Source organism: Strigops habroptila, chromosome 8 (assembly GCF_004027225.2).
Source record: "Strigops habroptila isolate Jane chromosome 8, bStrHab1.2.pri, whole genome shotgun sequence".
Classification (NCBI taxonomy): Eukaryota; Metazoa; Chordata; class Aves; order Psittaciformes; family Psittacidae; genus Strigops; species Strigops habroptila.
Genome location: NC_044284.2, coordinates 9,322,209 through 9,344,142, shown reverse-complemented (window position 1 = coordinate 9,344,142; position 21,934 = coordinate 9,322,209). Strand labels below are relative to the sequence as shown.

At 37.4% G+C, this 21,934-nt stretch overlaps 1 protein-coding gene across 7 annotated transcripts in view; it reads left to right on the top strand.

Moving 5' to 3' along the window:
* Positions 1 to 21,934, top strand: part of UGGT1 (UDP-glucose glycoprotein glucosyltransferase 1) — a 44,994-nt gene that overhangs the window by 1,524 nt on the left and 21,536 nt on the right. For 4 of the 7 annotated variants that reach the window (XR_003992877.1, XM_030495910.1, XM_030495907.1 and 1 more), the window contains exons 2-21: positions 1,314 to 1,446; positions 1,872 to 2,007; positions 3,815 to 3,897; positions 4,454 to 4,584; positions 5,424 to 5,536; positions 6,708 to 6,882; positions 8,166 to 8,262; positions 9,206 to 9,284; positions 9,473 to 9,573; positions 10,436 to 10,535; positions 11,612 to 11,672; positions 14,728 to 14,819; positions 15,399 to 15,549; positions 15,810 to 15,929; positions 17,033 to 17,118; positions 17,567 to 17,702; positions 18,616 to 18,747; positions 19,404 to 19,568; positions 19,810 to 19,930; positions 20,674 to 20,772. Coding sequence is in view for 6 of the 7 variants with exons in the window: in XM_030495910.1 (XP_030351770.1) it covers positions 1,883 to 2,007; positions 3,815 to 3,897; positions 4,454 to 4,584; positions 5,424 to 5,536; positions 6,708 to 6,882; positions 8,166 to 8,262; positions 9,206 to 9,284; positions 9,473 to 9,573; positions 10,436 to 10,535; positions 11,612 to 11,672; positions 14,728 to 14,819; positions 15,399 to 15,549; positions 15,810 to 15,929; positions 17,033 to 17,118; positions 17,567 to 17,702; positions 18,616 to 18,747; positions 19,404 to 19,568; positions 19,810 to 19,930; positions 20,674 to 20,772 (2,167 nt within the window). In the remaining variant the exon portion in view is untranslated. Of the gene's footprint in view, positions 1 to 651; positions 674 to 1,313; positions 1,447 to 1,871; positions 2,008 to 3,814; positions 3,898 to 4,453; positions 4,585 to 5,423; positions 5,537 to 6,707; positions 6,883 to 8,165; positions 8,263 to 9,205; positions 9,285 to 9,472; positions 9,574 to 10,435; positions 10,536 to 11,611; positions 11,673 to 14,727; positions 14,820 to 15,398; positions 15,550 to 15,809; positions 15,930 to 17,032; positions 17,119 to 17,566; positions 17,703 to 18,615; positions 18,748 to 19,403; positions 19,569 to 19,809; positions 19,931 to 20,673; positions 20,773 to 21,934 lie in introns of all 7 variants that reach the window. The other 3 variants (XM_030495912.1, XM_030495908.1, XM_030495909.1) reach the window with 3 other exon arrangements.

Below are 21,934 nucleotides of genomic sequence, written 5' to 3'. Positions count from 1 at the left end.
AGAGCAGCACAGCAGTTTTAGTCATAAGAATGCATTATGGTATATTCATGTACATGTTCCAAACAGCTGTGTATGATTTGCAGTGAATCCTATGGAGCCAGGCTGAGAGAGGTGGGCTTGTTCAGCCTGGAGAAGGCTCCTTAAGGGGAGACCTTAGAGCAGCTCCCAGTGCCTAAAAGAGCCTACAAGAAATCTGAAGAGGGGCTTTGAACAAGGGCCTGTCGGGACAGGACAAGGGGGAATGGCAGGGGATTGGAACTAGATGAGCTTTAAGGTTCTTTCCAACCCAAACCATTGTCTGTTTCTATGATTAATAAGGACACGATTCTGGGGGGAACTGCAAACCTTGTTTTTTCTGTTGTGCTTGGTGGAAGCAGAGGTTTCACTGCACAAATATTGACTGAGCTTCCTCCTCTGCACACAGCGAGCGGTAGGTGTAACTGTGCGTGTCATGCGATGCCATCTGTCTGCTTCCCAGGTGCGGCGTAAAACAAACGTGCGCAGCTGAGCAAGTTGTTCTTTGTATATTACAGCAGGGCATTTCCGTTTTCATTCTGAAAGAAAGGACGCTGGCAATTCAACCTTAACAATTTGAATTGTCTGGAGACATTCAAAACCCGCCTGGGCACGTTCCTGTGTAACCTGCTCGAGGTGGCCCTGCCTTGGCAGGGTGGTTGGACAGAATGATCTCCAGAGGTCCCTTCTAACCCTGACAATTCTGTGATTCTGTGATCACTGAGATACAGAAAGAGCAGTGGGTGAGTGATTGCTGGTGAACTTCTAGCTGGAGTAGCACAAATTTTTAAAGGGAGTAGGGTGAGGTGGTTTTGTTGACCTATATGTGTACGTACAGGTAGAGCCATAGCTACAGATATGTAACACATAAGACTATTTTTTGTATCGAGATCATCAAGAAAGAGAGAGACAAGTTAGATCCTGGCAGGTTGTTGGGTGTGCTATACCTGGAATTTGAGTGGGCAGTTTTTAAAGCTGCAGGAGGGAATGGCAAATGGATTATCCAGAAAAATAAGGATTAAGAAGTAACAGAGTGCCTGGGTGTCAAGGGAGAAAAGAACTTGAACTTTTGGAGCATGTAATGGAAAGCTAATAGGAGAATTCAGGTATCCCATAAGCTTAAGAGCTGAGGGCAAGGAAATTCCACTCAGCTGTGTTGTCGTGTATACGCCAGAGAAAGCGTAGTCATGAAAGTACACATGAAGGACAGTAAAGAAATGGCACTTTTTTTTTGGGCTCATTTCTCACGCTAAGTTGTATCATTTGCGTCTGTCTTCATTATTTCATTCATTTTTCAGCTTCTAAAGTTGGTGGTACTTAGTGCATCCGGGAAATGCTTGTTTCTTCATTCCCCAGAGAAGTCCACCATACCCCGCAGAACCTGAAGGGCTGACGAGGGAACCTTCACCCTGCCTGGCTCTTCTGACCTTGGTTAGTACACCAGCAAACACAACACGGGACTTGACCTCCTATAAAACAGACAGTGGGTTGGTTTTCCATCTGGTTTGAAATTTGTGCTGTCTGTAATACCTCTTGGTAGAGGAAGCAGTATGTGACGTGGGTGTCCCAGAACAGAAGCAAGTGTATTTGAAAGCATAAACATAGAGTGAGCTGGAATTGATTTAGGTTTAACTGCAGCTCAGGAGTCAGATCTTAACATCCTTGTATCTTTACATGTTTTCAAAGTATTTTTGATTTTGTATGCCCAGGAGAGACTATGATTATCTCACTGATGTATTGCATTAAATGGGCCCCTGACTGTTAAAATACTCCTTTATATATTTAGGTGTGTGAGATTCTGTATTTATAAAAAGAGACAATGCAAAACTTACTTTTTTTCCTTAATCTTGTTTTAGGCTTCTATAAAATGGGAATACTTATTGCAGTTCTTGGAATCTGGTTCAGCTCTTCGCTTGCAAGAGGGCATTCTAAGGCTGTGACAACAACTCTAACTACAAAGTGGTCTTCAACTCCTTTGTTACTTGAAGCAAGGTGAGCGTATTATGATTTTTTTTGTTGACAAATCAATATGCTTATAGCATAATGTGTTCTCTTTTTCATCTGTTTTGTGTGCTTTGGGTTCTGGTCATTACTGACTTTGGCAGTAATAATAACACTCAGTTGAACATGATCACTGCTGTGCTTGGGGAGATGGGATGAATATTTTAGAGTAGTAGTTTTTGCTGGGTAAATTCTTTCATTGTGCATGAGAACAGTAATAACAATGAATAATTCCATAGTATTTTTCACCTTACAAAGTTTTACCTACCCAAAGCATTAGATTGAGAAGTTTAGCATGGTCTTGTAAGATTCCATAGTAGCAGGTTTTTTTACTTCAATAATGACTGTAGGTTCTGATACGTATCTGCTATTGCTTGTGTATGCTAAGCTTAAGTTTAACTTTGTTCAGGGGAATTGTGCACTGATTATCTAAAGTCAGCTGCTTTGTTAAGAGTTGTGCAAGTCAGCCTGGGGAGGTTTCTTCTATAGCACTAATGACTTTTTTCCCCTCTTTTTTAAAGACACTATTTAAAAAGAAAACATTTAAAAAGACATTTTAAGAAGACAGAGAGCAAAATGCTGTCTTTTCACTGCCAGTCTACTTAGCACTTCAGAAGTCCCCGTCATTTCATTTGCGGTGTTCTAATTTGGAGATGTCTATGCAAAACAGGACTTTTAGCTTTTTGTGGAAGAGTGTGTGTGGGTTTCATTTTGTATCACTTAAGGGTGTTGCCATATGAATTCTGGCTATGTTATCACAGATTGGTTCACATGAGAATAGCTGAGCACTGATGCATTTTGTTCAAATGGGCACGGCTTTGGGTGATAGGACAGGTGTGTCCCTGGTGAAATTATTTTTCTGTAACCTTCCTATAGAAGCTGAAGTTTGAAGACTGAGAAATCCTTACGCAGTAAAATGCTAGGATTTAAATATCCCATCGATGCAAGACATTTTTGGGTAAAAGTTCACCCTAAGAGACTGAAATAGTAAGCAAATAATCAAAATCATGTGCCAAAGGCTTGATATATAACCTAACCATTATGCTGAAAGACTTTGAGTAGGTAGGATTGTTCATCTGGGAGGAATTGCAGAATGATACAGCACTGCAGTGTAAAATCATTCCCATTGTTCAATTTACTTACCCCAGCACTGCAATTCATCACCCAGTTGTTCAAGAAATACTTATCACCTCAGGTCAGAAAAGACCGAAATGAACACAAAAGCTATTGTGGCAGCCAGTGGGCTCTAAATCTTTTGTTGTAGCATCCATTAGCATATGAAGCATGTTACAAGTTTAGACAGGATAAAGTATTTGTTCTTAGCAATGTTTAGAAAATTATTTTACTACCTAATGTTGTATGCCTATCTCATCATATACTTAATATATGGGGAATTACAACATCATGATTTGAAGCTGTGACTTCTCCTTTTGCTAATTTAAAAGCAAACCAACCCACCAAGTCTAGGAGTTCCAACAAACTACGGTTTGTTACAGCAAAGTAAACAAAAATGTATGTTTGTCCTAAAAGACAGCTAGACATTATGTTTGTCATGACAGACAGTGTTAGGGGGGAGTGCTCCCAGGATGTACACTGCTATCTGTTAGTGGTCCTTGAGAGATTAATAGGTGCCTTACAAGCCTCTTTCATGTACTAGTCTGCTTTTTCTAGTAACTTGGTTTTCTGATAGAGGAAAACATATGGTAGGAGCTAACTTTCTATACAGCTTTACAAAGTATTACAATTGTAACTTGAGAGTAAAGCCCTAGATGGAGCTAACTCAACTCTTCCTACTCAGTGAATTTTTATCAGAAGAAGGTCAAGAAAAATTCTGGAATTTTGTTGAAGCCAGTCAGAATATTAAGACATCTGAACATGATGGTAAGTTTTCATGATCTTTTTCTGGATGATGACTGATAGTTGACATGGTTGAAAAATAAACCACAATGTTTTGTCTTCCATTGTGTTCATATCGTAAAAGTCAAATGAGGACTGATTTCAGTAATACGGTGACAAAGTATTCAAAGTGCTCAAGGCTTTTGAATACCTGTTTGACAAAAGCTATAGTGGATGAGTCTGAAACATGTTTTGCTTGCCAGTTTCTATTTCGACATGAAGTATAAAATACTATGAATGCTTTTTCTGTGTGTTTCTGTTTCTCAAATTAAATGGGAGCTCCTAACTGTTTCCTGCCTCCCCAAGCCTATGTTTGCATACTCTGCAATGAATTTAAGTGTACTCTCATAGATCTCAATTGAAGTTCACTCTCATCCATCTGTAGAACTGGCTGTAATGAAAAGTGAGGAGGAATGGACATGTGCATATTTACAATTAATGTCATGGGCTTCTGTTAGCATAAATCATGATTAGGATGAAAAGCCCCTCTTCAATGAGAATATGGTATGGAAAGAAAACTGCTTGTACTCTGACTTTGCAGGTAGTGATTATTCTTCTTACCATGAAATGCTGAAAGCAGCCTGCCACAGTCTGTCACCTTTGCAGCAGAACTTGTTGAAATTTTCCTTGGCTTTACGCTCTTATTCTGCAACTGTTCAAGCTTTTCAACAGGTTAGTACATGAAATCCTCAAATGATTTGTAAAGCATTACCGAAGGCCCAGGAAGGAGCAAGCTGTCTAAGGAGACATTTGAGAGTGTAAAAAACATCCCAAACTGGTAAAGTGCTCCATACATCTGAGCTGGAGAGCAGATGTATCTACTAATTTCAGTGAGTGCCAAATTTGAGTCCATCTGTGTAGACTAGACTAAAAAATTGGGATTTCAACATGTCTTTGTATCTTTGATGCCCGCTGCACTAATAATTGTGTGAAGATTTGTATGAGGAAAATCCCTATGGCTCTGTTGAAACTTGTGATGCTGCTGCTGCTTTTCCTGTTACTCAGTTGTACTTACTTGAAGATAGTAACCCATGAATGTATAGCTCTAATGTTTACAACCCATAAATGTAAGTTGTACTCTGTTCTTTTTCAAACTCATTGCAAACTATGTCACATTATAATGTGCTTTGCTTAAGTAATACTAGAAGACCTCTTCCGTTTTCATCTGGAATAATTTTGTCATTTGATGTTTAACAAACATAGAGGTTTCTGAAATGTAATGCAAAAGAGACCTCAACCAAAAACCCTACAATTGCAAGCCTTGCTTTTTGTACCTGGAAATAATATTACATTAATAGTCTGGAGAAATATTTATAATAACTTAAGACTTAACTCTCAATTTTGCAATTTCTACCTTGCATTTAAATGATGTAATAAACAGCAAAGAAGTACTAGTTTAGGATTTAGGAAGTCAAAGACGACCGACTGCTACAGAGAGCTATGCTGTTTTCATTTTCACTTGTTCTAAAGGCAAACATTCAACCTACTCTATCGCAAATATTTTAATACAGATAGCAGCGGATGAACCTCCACCAAAGGGCTGTACCCTGTTTTTTGCTGTGCATGGGGATAAGACATGTGAATTTGAGTCTCTTGGAAACCTTTTACAGGGAGCTTCAGAAAGGTATTTGCTTTATTTCCCAACATTGGATTAGCACTTAAAATTTAACCTAGTTAGACTTACTGCTGTAAAGAGATTGTAATAAACCAGTTGTTTCTACATTCTTCAGTGTTGATTTATACTGTTCACTGCTTGCACAGAAGTGGCAGTCTCTTATTTCTTATTAATCCAGATTGGAATGATTATTTTCATATCACTTGCTCTTTGATACTATGCTAGGAGGAGGAATGTGCACAGGAAAAGCTGGAAACAATTTGTTGAAGTACAGTAGGAATTCTCAGGAATATGTATAACCTTTAGTATGTTGGGTGAACAGAAAGAGCTGGGCTGCGTACTAGAATGACAGTTAATATAAGAGAGATTGATTCATGAATGGCTTGAAGCACACACAGTATTTTTCTCTATATAATTTTCTCAGCATTAACAAAGAAAACTATTACCCACAATGTATTTCAAATTCAGATTTCTTTACAAGAACAGAACTTCACTGTAACTTTTAGTAACAAAAAGAAACTATGAAATGTAATAACCTCTTTAGAAAAAAAACAGAACAAAGCCCTTAATTTAAACCTTAAATTTCAGTTTGTCTTCATAGTAATCTTGGTAGTTTTGGTTTTTATAAGCATAAGGCGTTTTGGGTCAATGTGCAGACATCTATAGCTCACATGCTATTCTTTTGACTCACTGGGAGTATTTTAAATATTTCATTTTATTTTAGACAAAATATTTAAATACAGAAGTTGAAAGTAGTCTTCTCATTCAATTTTTGTTTGTGTGCTAAGCCAAGGACAGAGTTGTTGCTCGGATTTGCGTTCCTGGAACATTTGCTCTGTTAGCCTTTTATTTTTTTTATACAGAATTTATGATTCACCACTGGGGAGGAAGAAGTTAATTGGAAGTTTAAGGGAAGTGGTTAGTTTTTAAAATAAGGATCATGTTAGATTCAAAATAGCACCTTGCTACTTGCTTCATTTTCGTACGTCCATTTTTAAACAAGCTTTATCAACAGGCATCAAGTGCTGCCAACCTTGATAATCTGTGCAAATAGCTTGACGTATGTATTCAGTGAAGACAGGAACAATGATTCAACATGAGAAAAAGAGATTCTGCATCTTGCACTGTGTGAAGAAATGCTGTGAATCACAGTGTGCTAATCCTCAATGTTTACTCTTAGGCCAAAGCCATTTTTGTTCAAAGGGGATCACAAGTACCCAGTGTCAAACCCCGAAAGTCCTGTTGTCATACTTTATGCTGAGATTGGCTCAGAGGAGTTCTACAGAAACCACAGGAGGCTTGTTTTAAAGGCTGAGGCAGGAGAAATCACTTATGTCCTCAGACACTATATTGCTGTAAGTATATTTTTGCATTGTAACAGGTGTTTGACATGGAAAGAGCAACTGGCCTCGGTTTTCAAGAAAGAAAACTGGCCAAGTTCGTTCCCTTCAAATTGACATTTGCATAATGTGTTGCTGCTTGATATTTATTTGGAATACTCAAAGTTTGTTTTCTATTGCGTATAGCTGAGGAATACATAATATTTTAAATCTCTTGCTTGTTTAAATAAGAGGATCCTTTGATTTTGCAAATGCAGAGTTAAACTGCAGATTAATTACAGGCTTTAATCTAAAAAAACATTGCTCCACCTATATTAGATTATAGGAAACAATCAGATCTTTCCACAGGCAGGCCACTTAGTTATTTGATATGAAAAGCAAAGATTAACCTTAAGGTACTGCTTTCAAATGAAAGGCGTTGTTTCCATAGCAGTTTTATTACAGAATTGCTAATGCAATTTGTCCTGGTTTCCATCTCCCTCCCCTAAATTGCCCATCACCACTGGACTAGTGTTTAAAACTACATTTCAAAAGCTCTGAGAAATTTAAATTATTTGACTTGTTTCCTGCATATTGTTTAATACTGCTAAAACCTGCAGTATAGGAGGTAGTTAGTAGCCAGACTTCAATGCAAAAAAAGCATCAGCTGAATCACTTTTAATGATATTTGCACTTTTATTAAAGTCATACACTGCATATGCCATTTCCCTTTTAAAAAGTTATTTATCAGTGTTGGATGGAGTACTTACATTCAAAATTAAGTGTACTGCACAACAGATCTTTATACAGTTGTGTGACTCCTGTATACTTCAGAATACTTTTAACAAGTCATCATGTTTGTTTCCCATTAAAATCAGAACTAATTATACATCTCTGTTCAGTCATTGATTTATTATTTTTTCGTAATGAATGTGTAATTTTTGAACTTCCCAGCTGAAGTTCCTTTCCCTCCTCTTACCTGATTTGATGATGTGAGTCTGTCCTGTCCTATTTGGCTTACACTGAATCCTGAAAACATCGTTCTGTGTTCCTCTTTCTTTTGTGGTTTTCAGTGGTTTTCTGGTCCACGAGGTATCTTTGCTCACTGAAATTAAAGAAGTTTTATTGAAATACAACAGGAAATATAATATTACAGTATATTACTGCAGAATCATTCATTTTGTTTTTTTGACTTCTGCATTACCAGCTATGTCTGAAGTATACCAGCTAGAGCTTTCTTAGCTTTGGGAAATGGCAGCTTTTCATTTGTACATCAAACCAAAGAGTGGCAATACTGTCCTGTTTGCTTTTCCTTACAGAATCCCAGTAAAGAAAAAGTCTACCTCTCTGGCTATGGAGTGGAACTGGCTATTAAAAGTACAGAATATAAGGCCAAGGATGATACACAGGTGAAAGGTGAATTATTATTTCAAGTATTTTAATGTGAACGTCTTACTTTTTCAAAGATAATTTTATGTTTTTTACATTAATAACTGTTTACATGAATTTAAAAAAAAAGTTGAAAACCTGTGGGTTGAAATGAGAACAGTTTAATAATTGAAATAAAAGTAAAATACGATAATAATAACGAGGAGGTGAAGGAATAAACCCCAACCCCAGGAAAAACACTACTTAACAACTAAAACATCAGTGTTTTATCAGCATTATTCTTTTACTAAATCCAAAACACAGCACTAGCTACGAGAAAGAAAATTAACTCTATCCCAGCTGGAACAAGGATAGGCTCTCATCCAGCTCCTGTCTGATTTTGTGAATGTTCTAACTGTGCAGTCTTTTATTCATGACTGTTTTGGCTTGTCCAGAAGCAAACACTCATCAAAAGGTCAGGATCTTTAGCTAGACTTTAGCATCAAATATCTAGACTGGAGTTGGCTTCTGTCCAGCTGGTTAGAAGATTGTGTGAGTCTTTTGCACAGATTTCTTTTTGATGTTGAAGCCCAGAATTGGACTTCACTCAGATGCTATTGTTTTATCAAGTATTTTGGAGCTAAAATCAGGGCTGTGTTCACAATTGAAGTTTAGCACTTGCTCTACAAAGCTGGCATGTCCTGAAAGCTCCTAGGTCCTAGTGAATTCCTCTGAAATGCCCAGCTCTCTGAGATATCCACTTATCTTCAGCTTTTCCTTCTCAATAATCCAACTTTGTTTTATTTCAGCTGTTACTATGTTCATTTGTAAAGGCAATGTCTCTTCAATAAAGGTTTAAAAGTTAAACCTGAAACTTACCCTTTCCTTCTTTTTGGTTACTGCAGTGTAGTTTTGTTAAACCAATTAAAATGAGTGTGAGAAGTCTTTCTGAATAGCTTGGTAACAGTTGTGTTCTCTTGTGTGTTTATAGGCACAGATGTGAATGCTACAGTAATAGATGAAAATGACCCTGTTGATGAAGTTCAAGGATTTCTGTTTGGAAAACTAAGGTAAAACTTCTCTCTCATATCAGAAAACATGCAGAGATGCTGATGTTTTGCTTTATTATTATTTTTTAAATGTCTGAGTTATTCATACATATAAGCAGCATACTTTTCCATATGTTAGTTTCTTTGAATTAGCAGCAGACTTGCGTTTAGGAAACCCCAGAAATTGTTTTGCCCTCATACCCTTTTAGGCAGTTGTATCCTGACTTGACAGAAGAGCTGAAAGAGCTTAGAAAACACCTCGTGGAAAGTACCAATGAAATGGCACCTCTGAAAGTATGGCAGCTACAAGGTAATCTGTATGAAGATTTCAGTATTGTACTGCAAAACCTGAATGTAAACATATCTTCTTGTGTTCTCCACAGATGAGGTTGCTAGTGGCTGGGTACAGTTGAGAGAGCTTGACTGTAAACTCTTGCATTGGAAAATTCTGGATTTTCAAAAGTACCTTTGTAGTGTCCTGTTGAAATAGCTTTTAGAAAGATTGTTTCACAGGACTTCTGAAATGAGATTTGCTTTCTATATTGTGAAGTACAGTAAGCCACCTGCTCTTAAAGTGACTATTTGTATGATCCGCTAAATGCAGAAAAGCAAAGGAAATGTAAAGTTTCTTTCCATTGGGCAGCTTATTGGTGTGGAAAGCTGAGATTTCTCAACACCAAAGAAAAACGGTATTTAAAAGCATCTGCATGCAACTCTGGCCTGTTTCCCTGGAAATCATCTGTAGAGGCCTCTGGAAAGGCTTTTTGTCCTCTGGAAAAAAGAGTAATTGGAAATGCTGAACGTATGTTCAGTCACAGAGAATCTACCTATATCCAACAGATGGCTGTTTGTATTTGTAGCTTGTGAAACAAGTACACAGACCCCTTCTGAAAGGCAGATCCTCCCACCTCAGCCAAAACAAAAAGGTGGTGGTCTGGACTCACTGCAGCAACCTGTAGACAGGATTCATTTGAATGGGTTACTTCAAGGCAACAAATATGAGTTGAATATAAGGAAGAAGATTTTTTTTTAAAGCATCTAAAGATGCAGATAGAAAACAAATTTTCATAGGTAACAAATAAGAACAGTTGAAAGCTAAAGTTAAGATGACTCTGCATTGGCTTGTTTTCAGTTTACAGTTCTCAACTTCTGGGTTTTTTTTTCACTTCTAGATTTAAGTTTTCAAAGTGCTGCTCGCATTTTGACTGCTCCCCCTGTGGATGGTTTGATGGTCATGAAAGATCTCAGTCAGAACTTTCCTACTATGGCCAGGTAACTTATGAGTTTTAGGAAGTTTTCTTACTATCTTTTTCTGAGACAGGCAGCATTGGCTTAATGTCCAAGTTTCCACTTGGCTGGAAGCAAACACTGGGGAATGTTTATGCAGAGAAGTTCTTCAGCCTAGGGTTACAAAGAGGATCTCTCACAGTGTTTTTCTTGGATGGCAGTTGATGTGGAGTGGTGGAAAATTTGACAGAATTACCCATGTTATTTTATTGTGAAATGCTTCAGAACCTTTTGCATCAAGTCCTCAAGAATTTATTGGATAAGTTTTCTGTTTGGTGGCTTTAAGGTTTATCTGTTCACTAGATCCCAGTCTTTTTCTGGAATCTACTTTGCCAAACAGCCAGTCAATCTCATGTCAGACTTATGTGCAGTTCCACTGTTTTTTGCACTTTGTCAATGTCTTGAGCATATTCAAATTAATTTCAAGAAATTCAGTCATAATCTGGCCAGCCCAACCACTCTAGAAATGTATTTCTTCTGATAAATGCCATGACCTGGGCTGTGAAGATGATATTAAAAGAATTTCTCCTTTTTGAGTAGGTGGAGATCTACTTGAGAGTAAAAGGAAGCTGAATTCTGATCTTATTTCCCACTAAGTGATATTAAGATTGTACTACTTATAGCTTCTTAAAGTAGGCATTGCACTCTCATTGTGTTTTTAGTCGGATCTGTGAGCTGTACTTGCCTGTTCTGTGATGATGCAATTACTAGATAAAGCAACGTAAGGAAAGGAATGGGAACCCACCATGAGGAGTGAAATCTCCCTATTTTCTGCTGCCAGCCTCCACCTCTACCTTTCTGGCAGCTACCCACTTTTAGTTTATAGTTAATGTGAAATTAGACGCTGGCAGTTGGCATGTGGTTATCATTTTTATGTTCTGTTGAATTATAAAGTACAAGAAAAAACAGTGCATCCTACTGTTTTATGGTACCACAAAGTGCAAGTGAATGCAGCTCTTTATACTAGAGACTAAATGTATTTACAGATCAGATACAAAAAGCAGGATAAGTAGGTATCTATCCATTAGGTGATTCACAACGTGATGTTTTTATTTATGTAGAGCCATAATGAAAACAGTTGTTTCTTCGGAACTCAGAGCAGAAATTGAAGAGAACCAAAAGGTAATGCTTCCAGAAAGTAACATGGTGCTTTTGCACTTATGTTTTAGTATAAATTCAAGCTTTGAAAAATACTGATTCTATTTAAAAGTTTACATTTTCCTCAAAAAAATGACCTGGTATTCTCACACACAACTTTGTCATAGTGTGCATCTGGGAAGTAAAAAAGTGGTGGATTTTAAACATGGATTAGGAACATAATTTGGCTTGTGTGCTCAAATATGAATATATTGGTCATAAATTCTTTGAGTGAGATCCCTGTGTTGGGGAATGATGATATGGGGTTTTGTTCACAGAGCTGCCCCTACAATGGCTGTTCACACTAGTCACGTGTTCTGACAGTTATTTGGCAAACGCTTGTTCATGTATATGAAAGTGACCTTCTGTTCTGTATCTGAACTCAGAATCTGGTAACTGCATTTATTTATCTTTATAAAATTAACTTTCAATACAATGGAAGTACTATGTTGTTAACCCTGGGCGAAAAAGAAAACATACACTGCAAGTGTTCTTAGGATTTCCGTGCTGACTGTCTTAATGTGATCTACAGGACAAGACTGGGTCAAAAATGAAGCAGTAGAAATTTTTATGTGTTTGTCACATCAGTCTTTACTTAGTTTCTGAGTTACACATTTGTAGTGATGAGTTGCCAGCTAAAGTTGTACAGAGACAGCATGTTTCTTGTAGGACTCTGCCTGTTGGGTGGCCTTCTTTCAGTCTCTGACCTAGTTCTAATTTGAGTGGTAGAGCAGATGTGTAAAGTCTGAATGCCATAGCACTACTTTTCCTGGGGAACAGGTAAGAAGATGCTGGTTTCAAGTTACCCATTTTAGGTTTTGATTGTATTCTGGACTTCTCCAAAGCACCTAGATATTAGAAGCGTGAGTGCTTTCTAATGGAAGTTGTTAGAGCCAAAATGTAATTATATTTTTAGATTATTTTAAAATGGCTGAGCTAGATGGAATGTAGCTTGTCAGAAAGCTGTTGCTTAAAAAGCAGATATATTAAGCATCTTCTTACAGTTCTGAGGATGCAGAAAAAACGTAGTTCTCATTGCCCAATTTGAGGTGGTGCTTAGATACCTGAATTCACTGGTGTTTACAAGTCAGTCATAGAATAAACTTGAAACCTTCTGCCACGGCTTAGAAGGATTTATATTTTGTGGAGGAAATGGTTCCAATGTTGGTGCTTTGAGAGTGAAACTAGTGAAGGAATAAAATCTTAACAGCTATCCGAATAAGCCTACATGTGCTTTGAAACAGGGCCACAAAAAACCTGGGCTTGCGAAGGAGCTTGAGGTCACTGAGTAGGCTCTGCTGCTGCAGGAAAATGTTTCAACAGCTCTGTTGGGTACTTGGAATTAGCAAAGCCCTGGCAAAAAAAAAGCAGCCAGTTGGGAATTTTCTACAGGCTTTTGTACAGCATTTTGTAAGTTAAAATACCCCTGGTAGTGCAGTCTGGATAGAGTGCAAAATGAGTTTAAAATGGTAATGAAAACAAAGCCAAACAACAGCTTTTACTATATGATCTATGCCGATCTATTCGTACATTTCAGTCTCACTTGGTATTAATAGGAAAAATACGAAGCGTATTAAGTACACACATGTCTTTGTTTAACAACTAATGAATGATATTTGGCTAGTCTAGTAGTAAATGCAAAGTTACCTGACATCTACTTACAAGTCCCCGGAGATTCCTGTTCTGAAAAAGAAATCCCTTGTTGTTCAATAGCGATAAAATCAGAAAAGAAGGGATGCGGTTTGACACTGTCGTCCGGTGTGGTCCTGGAAGGGACAAGGTATAGAATGTAAGTGCAAACTAAAGCTACCTGGTGGCTTTTCTGTTATGTGTTAGATCAGACTGGTCCACAGGTAAATCCATGATTTTGTGGATTCATTTTTACTCAGAGTTTAGATCCAGATCCGGCTAGATCTAACCCTGCCCTTTAAAGCTATTCTTTGCATGATTCAGTTTGTATGGGTATTATTTGATAGTGAAGTTCACTACTATTAGTAAGTTATAGTTTACTGTAGAATTATCCACAAAAAGATACAATTTAACACTGCATGTACTCAGCTCTTCTCTGGGAGGTTTATTTATTTAATAAATTACATAAATTCTTCCCAATTAGATGCTGCTTTCCTGTTCTTGGTACTTCACATGGTACTTTGCTATTCCTCTGCTTTGCTTGCATTCTTTATAATATTAGTGTTTTTCAGTGTACAAATACTGTTTCTCTTCCAGTGTTCATAATGCCTCTTAAAAGAATTTTGTAACTGGTACTGCAAGACAAGAGGTATTAAGAAACCAATGCCACGTTTCAGTTTTTAAACATGCTAGAGTTGGGAAATCTGTTTCAGGAGGACTATGTTTTATTCGCCTCTCCTGATTCAGAACTGTTCTCTGTGATTGTGCCTTGGTTCAGGGGCAGGTACCCATTCAAATGGGGTACTGCTTAGAGGTACTTGAAAGAAGCTCCAAAATATTGGTAAAGCTTTTTCCACTGGTGTACTGCCTGGTTTTGGGGAGGTCAGACTACAATGGCAGGTCATGTTACTTGATGATCCACTAGATCAGGACTTAACCGGTACCTTAAACACAGTAGTTCCACTAGAGAGCACCATGCAATATCCAGCAGTTTAAGTCTGTTCTGCCCAAAACTGTGTGTTAAAGAGCTAAGACAGGTAACTGGATGCTATTTGTCCACCTATGCAGGGGGCTGTCAGCAAAAAAAAAGATAAAATTACTTCTCTCAGGTATTTTTAATTATTTAATCTGAGTATATTTAAAAAAAATTACTCAGGGACTTCCCAATGCACTGCTGAATCATGTAGAAAGAAACAACCGATTTAGGTATCTATGCACTAAATAGCTTCAGTTGTTTTTTCCTCTGGTACAAATGTATGCACAAAGTCAGGAAAGACTGCAGTTGAGAAGCAATGTAATGCAATTTGTAATGCTATCAGAGAGATAAAATCCACAATTCGACACATTAAACACTCTAGTAATTATTTTTCTGTGCAGAACACTCTTTTAATGGTTGTCTACTTTCTTTCAGTATTTCAAAGGAACATTAGGATTGCAACCAGGAGATTCTGCCCTGTTCATCAACGGACTACTTATTGATTTAGACACTCAGGACATATTTAGGTAGGAATGGTTTATTTTTCAGAGTCATTTTATCCTATTTAGCATCTTGCATCCTGCTTGTGCATGGATGATAAAGTCATTTAGACAGTTTTGAACTCTCTTCACAAAGTCTGTATCTAGACTAGGTTTAACTGTACTGAAAAAAGCAGATAATGGTTCCTTGTCTTATGCAAGTGCATTTCTAACAAAAAAGCTGATGTGAAAACTGGAATACCCTTGAAGACTGGAATGGGAAGTCACCTTTGTACTATTCTTTTTATCTGTGCTGTCAATAGCAAAATTCTGGTCTCTAAAGACAGTCAACACAGGTTTTTATTCTGAAGATAGCAGACTGATTCTCAAAGGATAAACCACTGTAAATTCTTCATCTGAAAACCACCCTCTTTGTTAAAATTTGTTCCAATAATGTGGAATTGAAATTACATCTGTATATCTGCTTTAATTATCTTATTTAATGTAGTTTTCCCTAGAACAGACATGGCAGACTTGTTCATACCTTTCAATGGTTAACTCTTGGGGTAAGAGCAAGTTATTTACCTTGTCTTTAAAATGCATCAACGATTTTTCTTTTCCTTCCAGCTTGATTGACGTGCTGCGCAATGAAGCCCGCGTTATGGAAGGCCTGCACAGCTTAGGAATTGAGGGGCTTTCTTTGCACAATGTTCTGAAGTTGAACATCCAGCCATCAGATTCCGACTATGCTGTGGACATCAGAAGCTCTGCTATTTCAGTGCGTATGGCTTTATATAAGAGAGATTTTATTTGCTGTTGGGCTGTTCATGGGAACTTTTGTTCTTATCTCACAATCAGCTCTGAAACAGCAGTGAAGAAAAAAAGAAAGATATAATTAGCTCTTTTAAAAAGCTTAGCTTTTTATTCATACAGATCTCAATATAATGTCTGATCTGAAAATATCAGCAGGATATTTTCAGCATATATATATCAGCAGGAGGACTGTCAATCATTTCAATGCCTTTATTTTTTTCTTAGTGGATCAACAATCTTGAAGTTGACAGTCGGTATAATTCCTGGCCTTCCAATGTGCAGGAACTGCTGCGTCCCACGTTTCCAGGCGTGATCAGACAAATCAGAAAAAACTTCCATAATTTTGTAAGTAGTAACCTCACTAGAAATGAAATGTGCATTGCTTTTTCAACAGCAGGGACATTAGCTTTTGCAACTTACCTACTACATATATGCTGGATTCCCTGTCAGTTAAGTATCTTGAGATAGGTTGTTTTTCTAAAAGGTTTTGTTCTACTTGTACTAGGAAGTTGTGGCTGAGGTTCAGAGATTACTGAGCATGGTTCTCTGGCATCTATTAGCTACCAAAAATGGATTAATCACTGGGAAAAAAAGCTACCATCTGCTGAGTGAGAACTCAGTGCATTTCAACTTCATGGTAATACCTGAATCCTCAAATTTGTTAATTAGTAGCTTCCAAACAGGGTTAAGACCAACTTCAGGTACTTCAGTTTGAAAGCATTCTTGCACCAAGACTTTAAAAGATGGTCAACAGCCGTCAGCTTAATCCTGGGTGTCCTTTTAGTCTCTAGGTAAACTGCTTAAAGTTAGATCTAATAAGGACTTTGTAAATTATGTATTGTAATTCACGTCATGTGGCAGAGTGGTACTGTATTAAAAAGGACTTCTGTGATTAGTCGCAAATAGGGACTTGAATCACCTCAAACTGGGAGTAGTGATACATTATCTTTTTCTCTGGAGTTCAGTACTTCTAACATTGAAATTATTAAGTGAAAAGACACCTGGCATGAATAAAGGGCCTTAAATTCATTCTGAATGGCCCAGTTCTGCCTGGGTTTGGGCTTGCTTTGAGAATGTCTTAGCAGCATCAGTTCTCCAGGGGGCTGAGCAGAGCAGTGCTGTGCTCCTCAACTCCAACGAATTATCTCCCATGCACATCCTAATGGGTGGATTTGTGTACTCACAGAGGCAGAAGCCTAGATGGTAGGGTGAAGATACAAAGTATATAAAGAGTCTGGTCTTTTCTGGTTAAAGGAGTGGTTTAGACTGGGTATTTTAGATAATGGACTTAAAGACTTTAGAAGAAACTCCTATTTAGTGGGCCCCATCTGCCTGGAGCGCATAAAGTAGGACTGACAATAATTCTGCACTGAGATGTGAATGAAGCTACCTCTGATCAAAAACCTTCTTAAGGGAATAGAAACTTTTTACTTGCAATTTGTATGCAGGTGCTGATAGTAGATCCTGTTCACGAGACCACTGCAGAATTACTGAACGTGGCAGAGATGTTCTTCAGTAACCACATCCCACTGAGGTAATTGCTGCGTTTTAACATGGTTTTTTTACATTAGTTTTATTTTTCTGACTTTTGCAATTGTAAAATTCTCATTGCTAGAACACTGTAGAAATGTTCCATGTTTTGTATTGGTGGTTGGGGAGGGCATTTACTAAGGATTGTTTCTTATTTAAATGTTTTTTTAATATAACTTTTGCTGCTAGCAAAAGAGAGTTCAGTTTCTTTAACAGTCCAAAAGAAACTTAAAGCGAGTACGTTAAATGGAAGAGAGATGAAAAGCAAGACTCTGATGGGACTTACTGTTAGAGATCATATGTCCTAAGTTTGATTGCTGGCTGCTGTGCTTGAAATCTTATCAGTCTATTCCAGAAAAATTCTTTGCCTAAGATGCTGATCATAGCTGACACTTGTATGCAGAGTTGATTATTTATTGAGTGTAATGATCTGGGGATTTGTTTGACTGCAGAATAGGACTAGTCTTTGTGGTTAATGACTCAGAGGATGTGGATGGACTTCAGGATCCTGGTGTTGCCCTCCTTAGGACATACAATTATGTGGCACAAGAAATGGACAATAATTATGCTTTCCAAACTGTCATGTCTGTAAGTATTCATTTAAAATGGAAATTAATGTGTTCATATTTTCCATGTATGTAAGACTATGTTAATGTGCCAATAGGTAGATCAGGGAAGAAATTTTGACTGTTAGTATTCAGACTATCTCTAACACTAGTACCACACAACACATGCTGCTTCTGACCTAACTTTAACAAGCAAGACTAGATGTAATGTGACACTTAACACAGGCACATTTTTCTGATCCCGCCTCTTTGCTCATTCTGCCAGTGAGTTCTAAACTGCTCTATCCCGTCAATATTATAATTTGTTTTGAACAGTTCCTGCTGCATACTTTTGCCACGTCAAAGCATAATCTAGGTGCTAAGTAAATGCATTTTCACTTGTGGTTTGACATTGTTGTACAAATCAGCACTCTGGGGCATACTGTAACTTTAAACTGATGGTGACCTCAAGAAAATTATTTTTATTCTCATTTCATATGTATTTGTAAGTCAAAGTCAAATCTTGTGCCTTCAAGAGGCAACCAGTTACCTACTTTATACGTGAGGTCTGTTATATTATTTAAAAGCATGTCTTGAGTTCTGAAGGGAAGGGTAGCTCTTTGGATATGCTTTACTTGAGCCTTTTTTTCCCCCTAAGCACTACTTTTTCCCTTCAGATACCTTTTCTAATTAAAGATGCAAGTTATTACTTAAAGAAATACATTGTATTTACCTCCTTACAATCTCACCAGAATGACAACAAGGTAAACCAAGATAATTATAAGCACTACAAGTGTTTGGGAGCTGTTATTGCAGCTAATAAACATGAATACATGTTTTGTAATCTGGCTCTTAATGCCTTCTTGTAATTACTGGAATACAGATCATCTTACCTTTGATAAGGACAGAAGCTTTACAGTTGCAGCTGTAAACTTGTATTTGTATCCCCCTTTCAGATATATAACAAAGTAAAAACAGGAGATCAGCTCAAAGTGGAGCATGTGGTTAGTGTTCTTGAGAAACAGTATCCTTATGTGGAAATCAACAGCATTCTGGGAATTGATTCTGCCTATGATCAAAACAGAAAGGTAAGAATTCAGGAATTAGAGGATTTTTCACTTTTTTTGCTTCAACACTGCTTTAGAAATACAGTTACATACAATTTCTTGACCCAGTTCTCTTACCAGCCAGGTACCTGTTGTTGCATTGGGTGACTTTTAGTAATACTTAAGTATTTCTGTTCAGCACAAAGCTTTCTATAATATATTGTAATACATATTTTTAAAAATCTGTATGTATAGTAGAGAACCAAGTAGAAACATGTTCTTAAAAACTAAAAATAAGAACCTTCTACCCTGTCTTACATTACAGCTGTTGTTGCTTGCACTGCATTTGCTTCCATATGCAAAGTCAGATTTCCTGTTGTGCATTTTTTGTTACTACCAGAAAGGGCTCATTGGAATTAATTTGTTTGGCAGTATGAGCTTATGGAATATTTTGCACTTCTGTATTATGAAGTAACTTTTTTTCCTTTGAAACTCTGAAAGACAAGACCATCTTGTACATATAAGATACAGAGAATGTCTTATACACTGCATAAAATTAGTATTCTAAATATGATATGAAGGCTAGAAGGACATCTTAGTGTCTTTAGCATAGACTCGTGTGGATATCGCATGCAGATGTTTTGAACCCTCGTGGTAATGGGCAGATGTGGTAAAGCTACTTCTTTCCCTGTATTTAGGCAGCAAGAGGTTACTATGAGCAAACGGGTGTAGGTCCTCTCCCTGTTGTGCTGTTCAATGGAATGCCTTTTCAAAAAGATCAGTTAGATCCTGATGACCTGGAAACTGTGACAATGCACAAAATCCTGGAAACAACAAGCATCTTCCAGCGAGCAGTGTACCTGGTAGGTGCCAAGTTCAGCTCTGACTTTAGAGAGAAACAAGATTGGGAAAAACTGACTCAAAAGACCCTGCATAAATAATACACAAGACAGCTTAACTTGCATCAATTCTTGGTTTGGGTTTCTGTTGGTGGATGTGGTTTTCTTGTTGTTTGTTTTTGTTTGGGGTGTGTGTATGTGTTTTATCTAAGGCAAATAAACATGTGAAATAACTAATGTTGCTTTTTTTCCTTCTTTCCTTCAGGGTGAATTATCTAATGACCAAGATGTGGTTGAGTACATCATGAACCAGCCTAATGTTGTTCCAAGAATTAACTCAAGAATCTTAATGTCTGACAGAGAGTACCTAGATCTGACAGGAATGAGTAAGGGATGTTTTAATTGCATTAAACCTGATGTATCCAATTCAAATACTATTGCTGTTCCAATGGAAAGCTCTAGTGGCAAAGTATTAACAGTACCCCAAGTGATGTTCTAGCCCTGGTGCAAGGAGAGAGGTTATGTGCAACAGCAACATTAATGACTACAGGTTTTTTGAAACAGGAACTTGTTTAAACCTTTAGGGGAATATGACTCATGAGGCTGAGAAATTAGCAATGCTAGTAAAAGCCAAGAACAGTCATATGATGTATAAAGCAACAGCTTGGCTCTTATTTCTAACCTTCTTTTGAGCAGAGATTGACAGTCATCTTTGCATTTACTTAAGATTTAGCAGAACTTGTCATGGCTAAATATATTAACACCCGATGCATTGACTCTGCAGAATACTGACAGCATTGCAAAACTACTTCTAGAACTACTTTTTTGAGCTGCTTGAAAAATAGTGACACAGTGGACATTAAATGTATATTATTTACATAAATTAACTTCAACTAAGTGAAACTTGAACAATTCTTTCAATTGACTTCTGCACAGCAAATATGCAATGTAGTTATGAATGTAACTTAGGAGACAAAAATGTAACCTATGAGACAACAAAAATATATTCTTCAGCATAACAGTGGAAATGAGACAAAATGGGATGTGTTGTTCTGGGAATAGTAGTGATTTTTCTTTCATTTTACAGGGAATAGTTGCTTTGGCATCTAATACTTTTTCTCTTCCTCAGATAACTTTTACGTAGATGACTTTGCTCGATTTACCACGTTGGACTCCAAAGATAAGACAGCTGCTGTTGCAAACAGCATGACCTACTTAACAAAGAAAGGTAACATCTGCAGTGGATTATGAACCCAAATCTAATCTTATGTGTGTTTCCCAGCACGAGTACAGTACTCAACACACATGCTGAGCTTTGGTCAAGCCTGTGGGTAATGACACAATCCAAGTGTTAAAAACAAAGATTTACTTTTTATTTTTTTTATAAGGGTGGAACAAGAATGTTCCCCTCTTTAAACCCAGCCCAGCCTTCAATGAATAACAAAGTCCTACCCAACCTGCTCTTGCTATATTGCAAATGACCACCAGAAATGCAGCAGTGTGAGCTCTGAACCTGCAGTGACACTGACTAGAAAAATATAGAAGGGATTCTAACTCTTCATCTCATAACTCAAAATTACTAAAAGTTACACAGATTCAGAAGAAAATTGTTACTGCCCATTATATAAGACAACACCTAATGTAGTCTGTGCTAGTTTTATTGCTCCAGTGCACGTACTGCTTGTTTTCAATAATACTGTTTTATTACAGTTATATGTAGAGTCTTCCGTTAGTGTTAAAACTCAGTGCTACTTCTCAATGTACAAAATGCATGCACAGACATAATACAGAGCTTAATCAGGCCTTTCCTGTATCTATTTCAGTTAGGTATCACAAATAAGCTGCTGTCATTTGAACCAATTCCTCTTGTTCCTATCTGTTGTCTTTACTAGACTCTCCCAAGTTTCCCCAGTACTATCTCCAGCCACTGCCACCTGCATGCACTGCCTTAGATGTTCCCATTGCTCCTTCTGTCTCCTGATTGCCCTTGGTTCATGTTCAGTCACTTAGATCTGAACAAGTTTCTTGTTTTCCCTTTGTAGAGTATGAATTAAACCTACACCCCTGCATTCTCATATGAAAGTTTGCATTAACTTGCAATCCCATGGCTTGACAGTTTTGGGTCACTGCCTCTTCGGTCACTTAAGATATTTAATAACTGGTAGCTGATTACAGCAATTCTGTAGCACATGTATTTCCTAAAATGATAGGAAAGTTATACATACTGCTGGCTCAGCAACAGTACCGAAGCAGCACCATTAGGATAGCTTTTAAAGAGGGAAGAGAACATAAATGGTTAACATCCAAGTTTTTGCAAATGGTGTTCAGAATGCTGCCTTCATGGTACAGTATGAAACTGGTAAGATGTAGTATAATTAGTACTGCAGCAT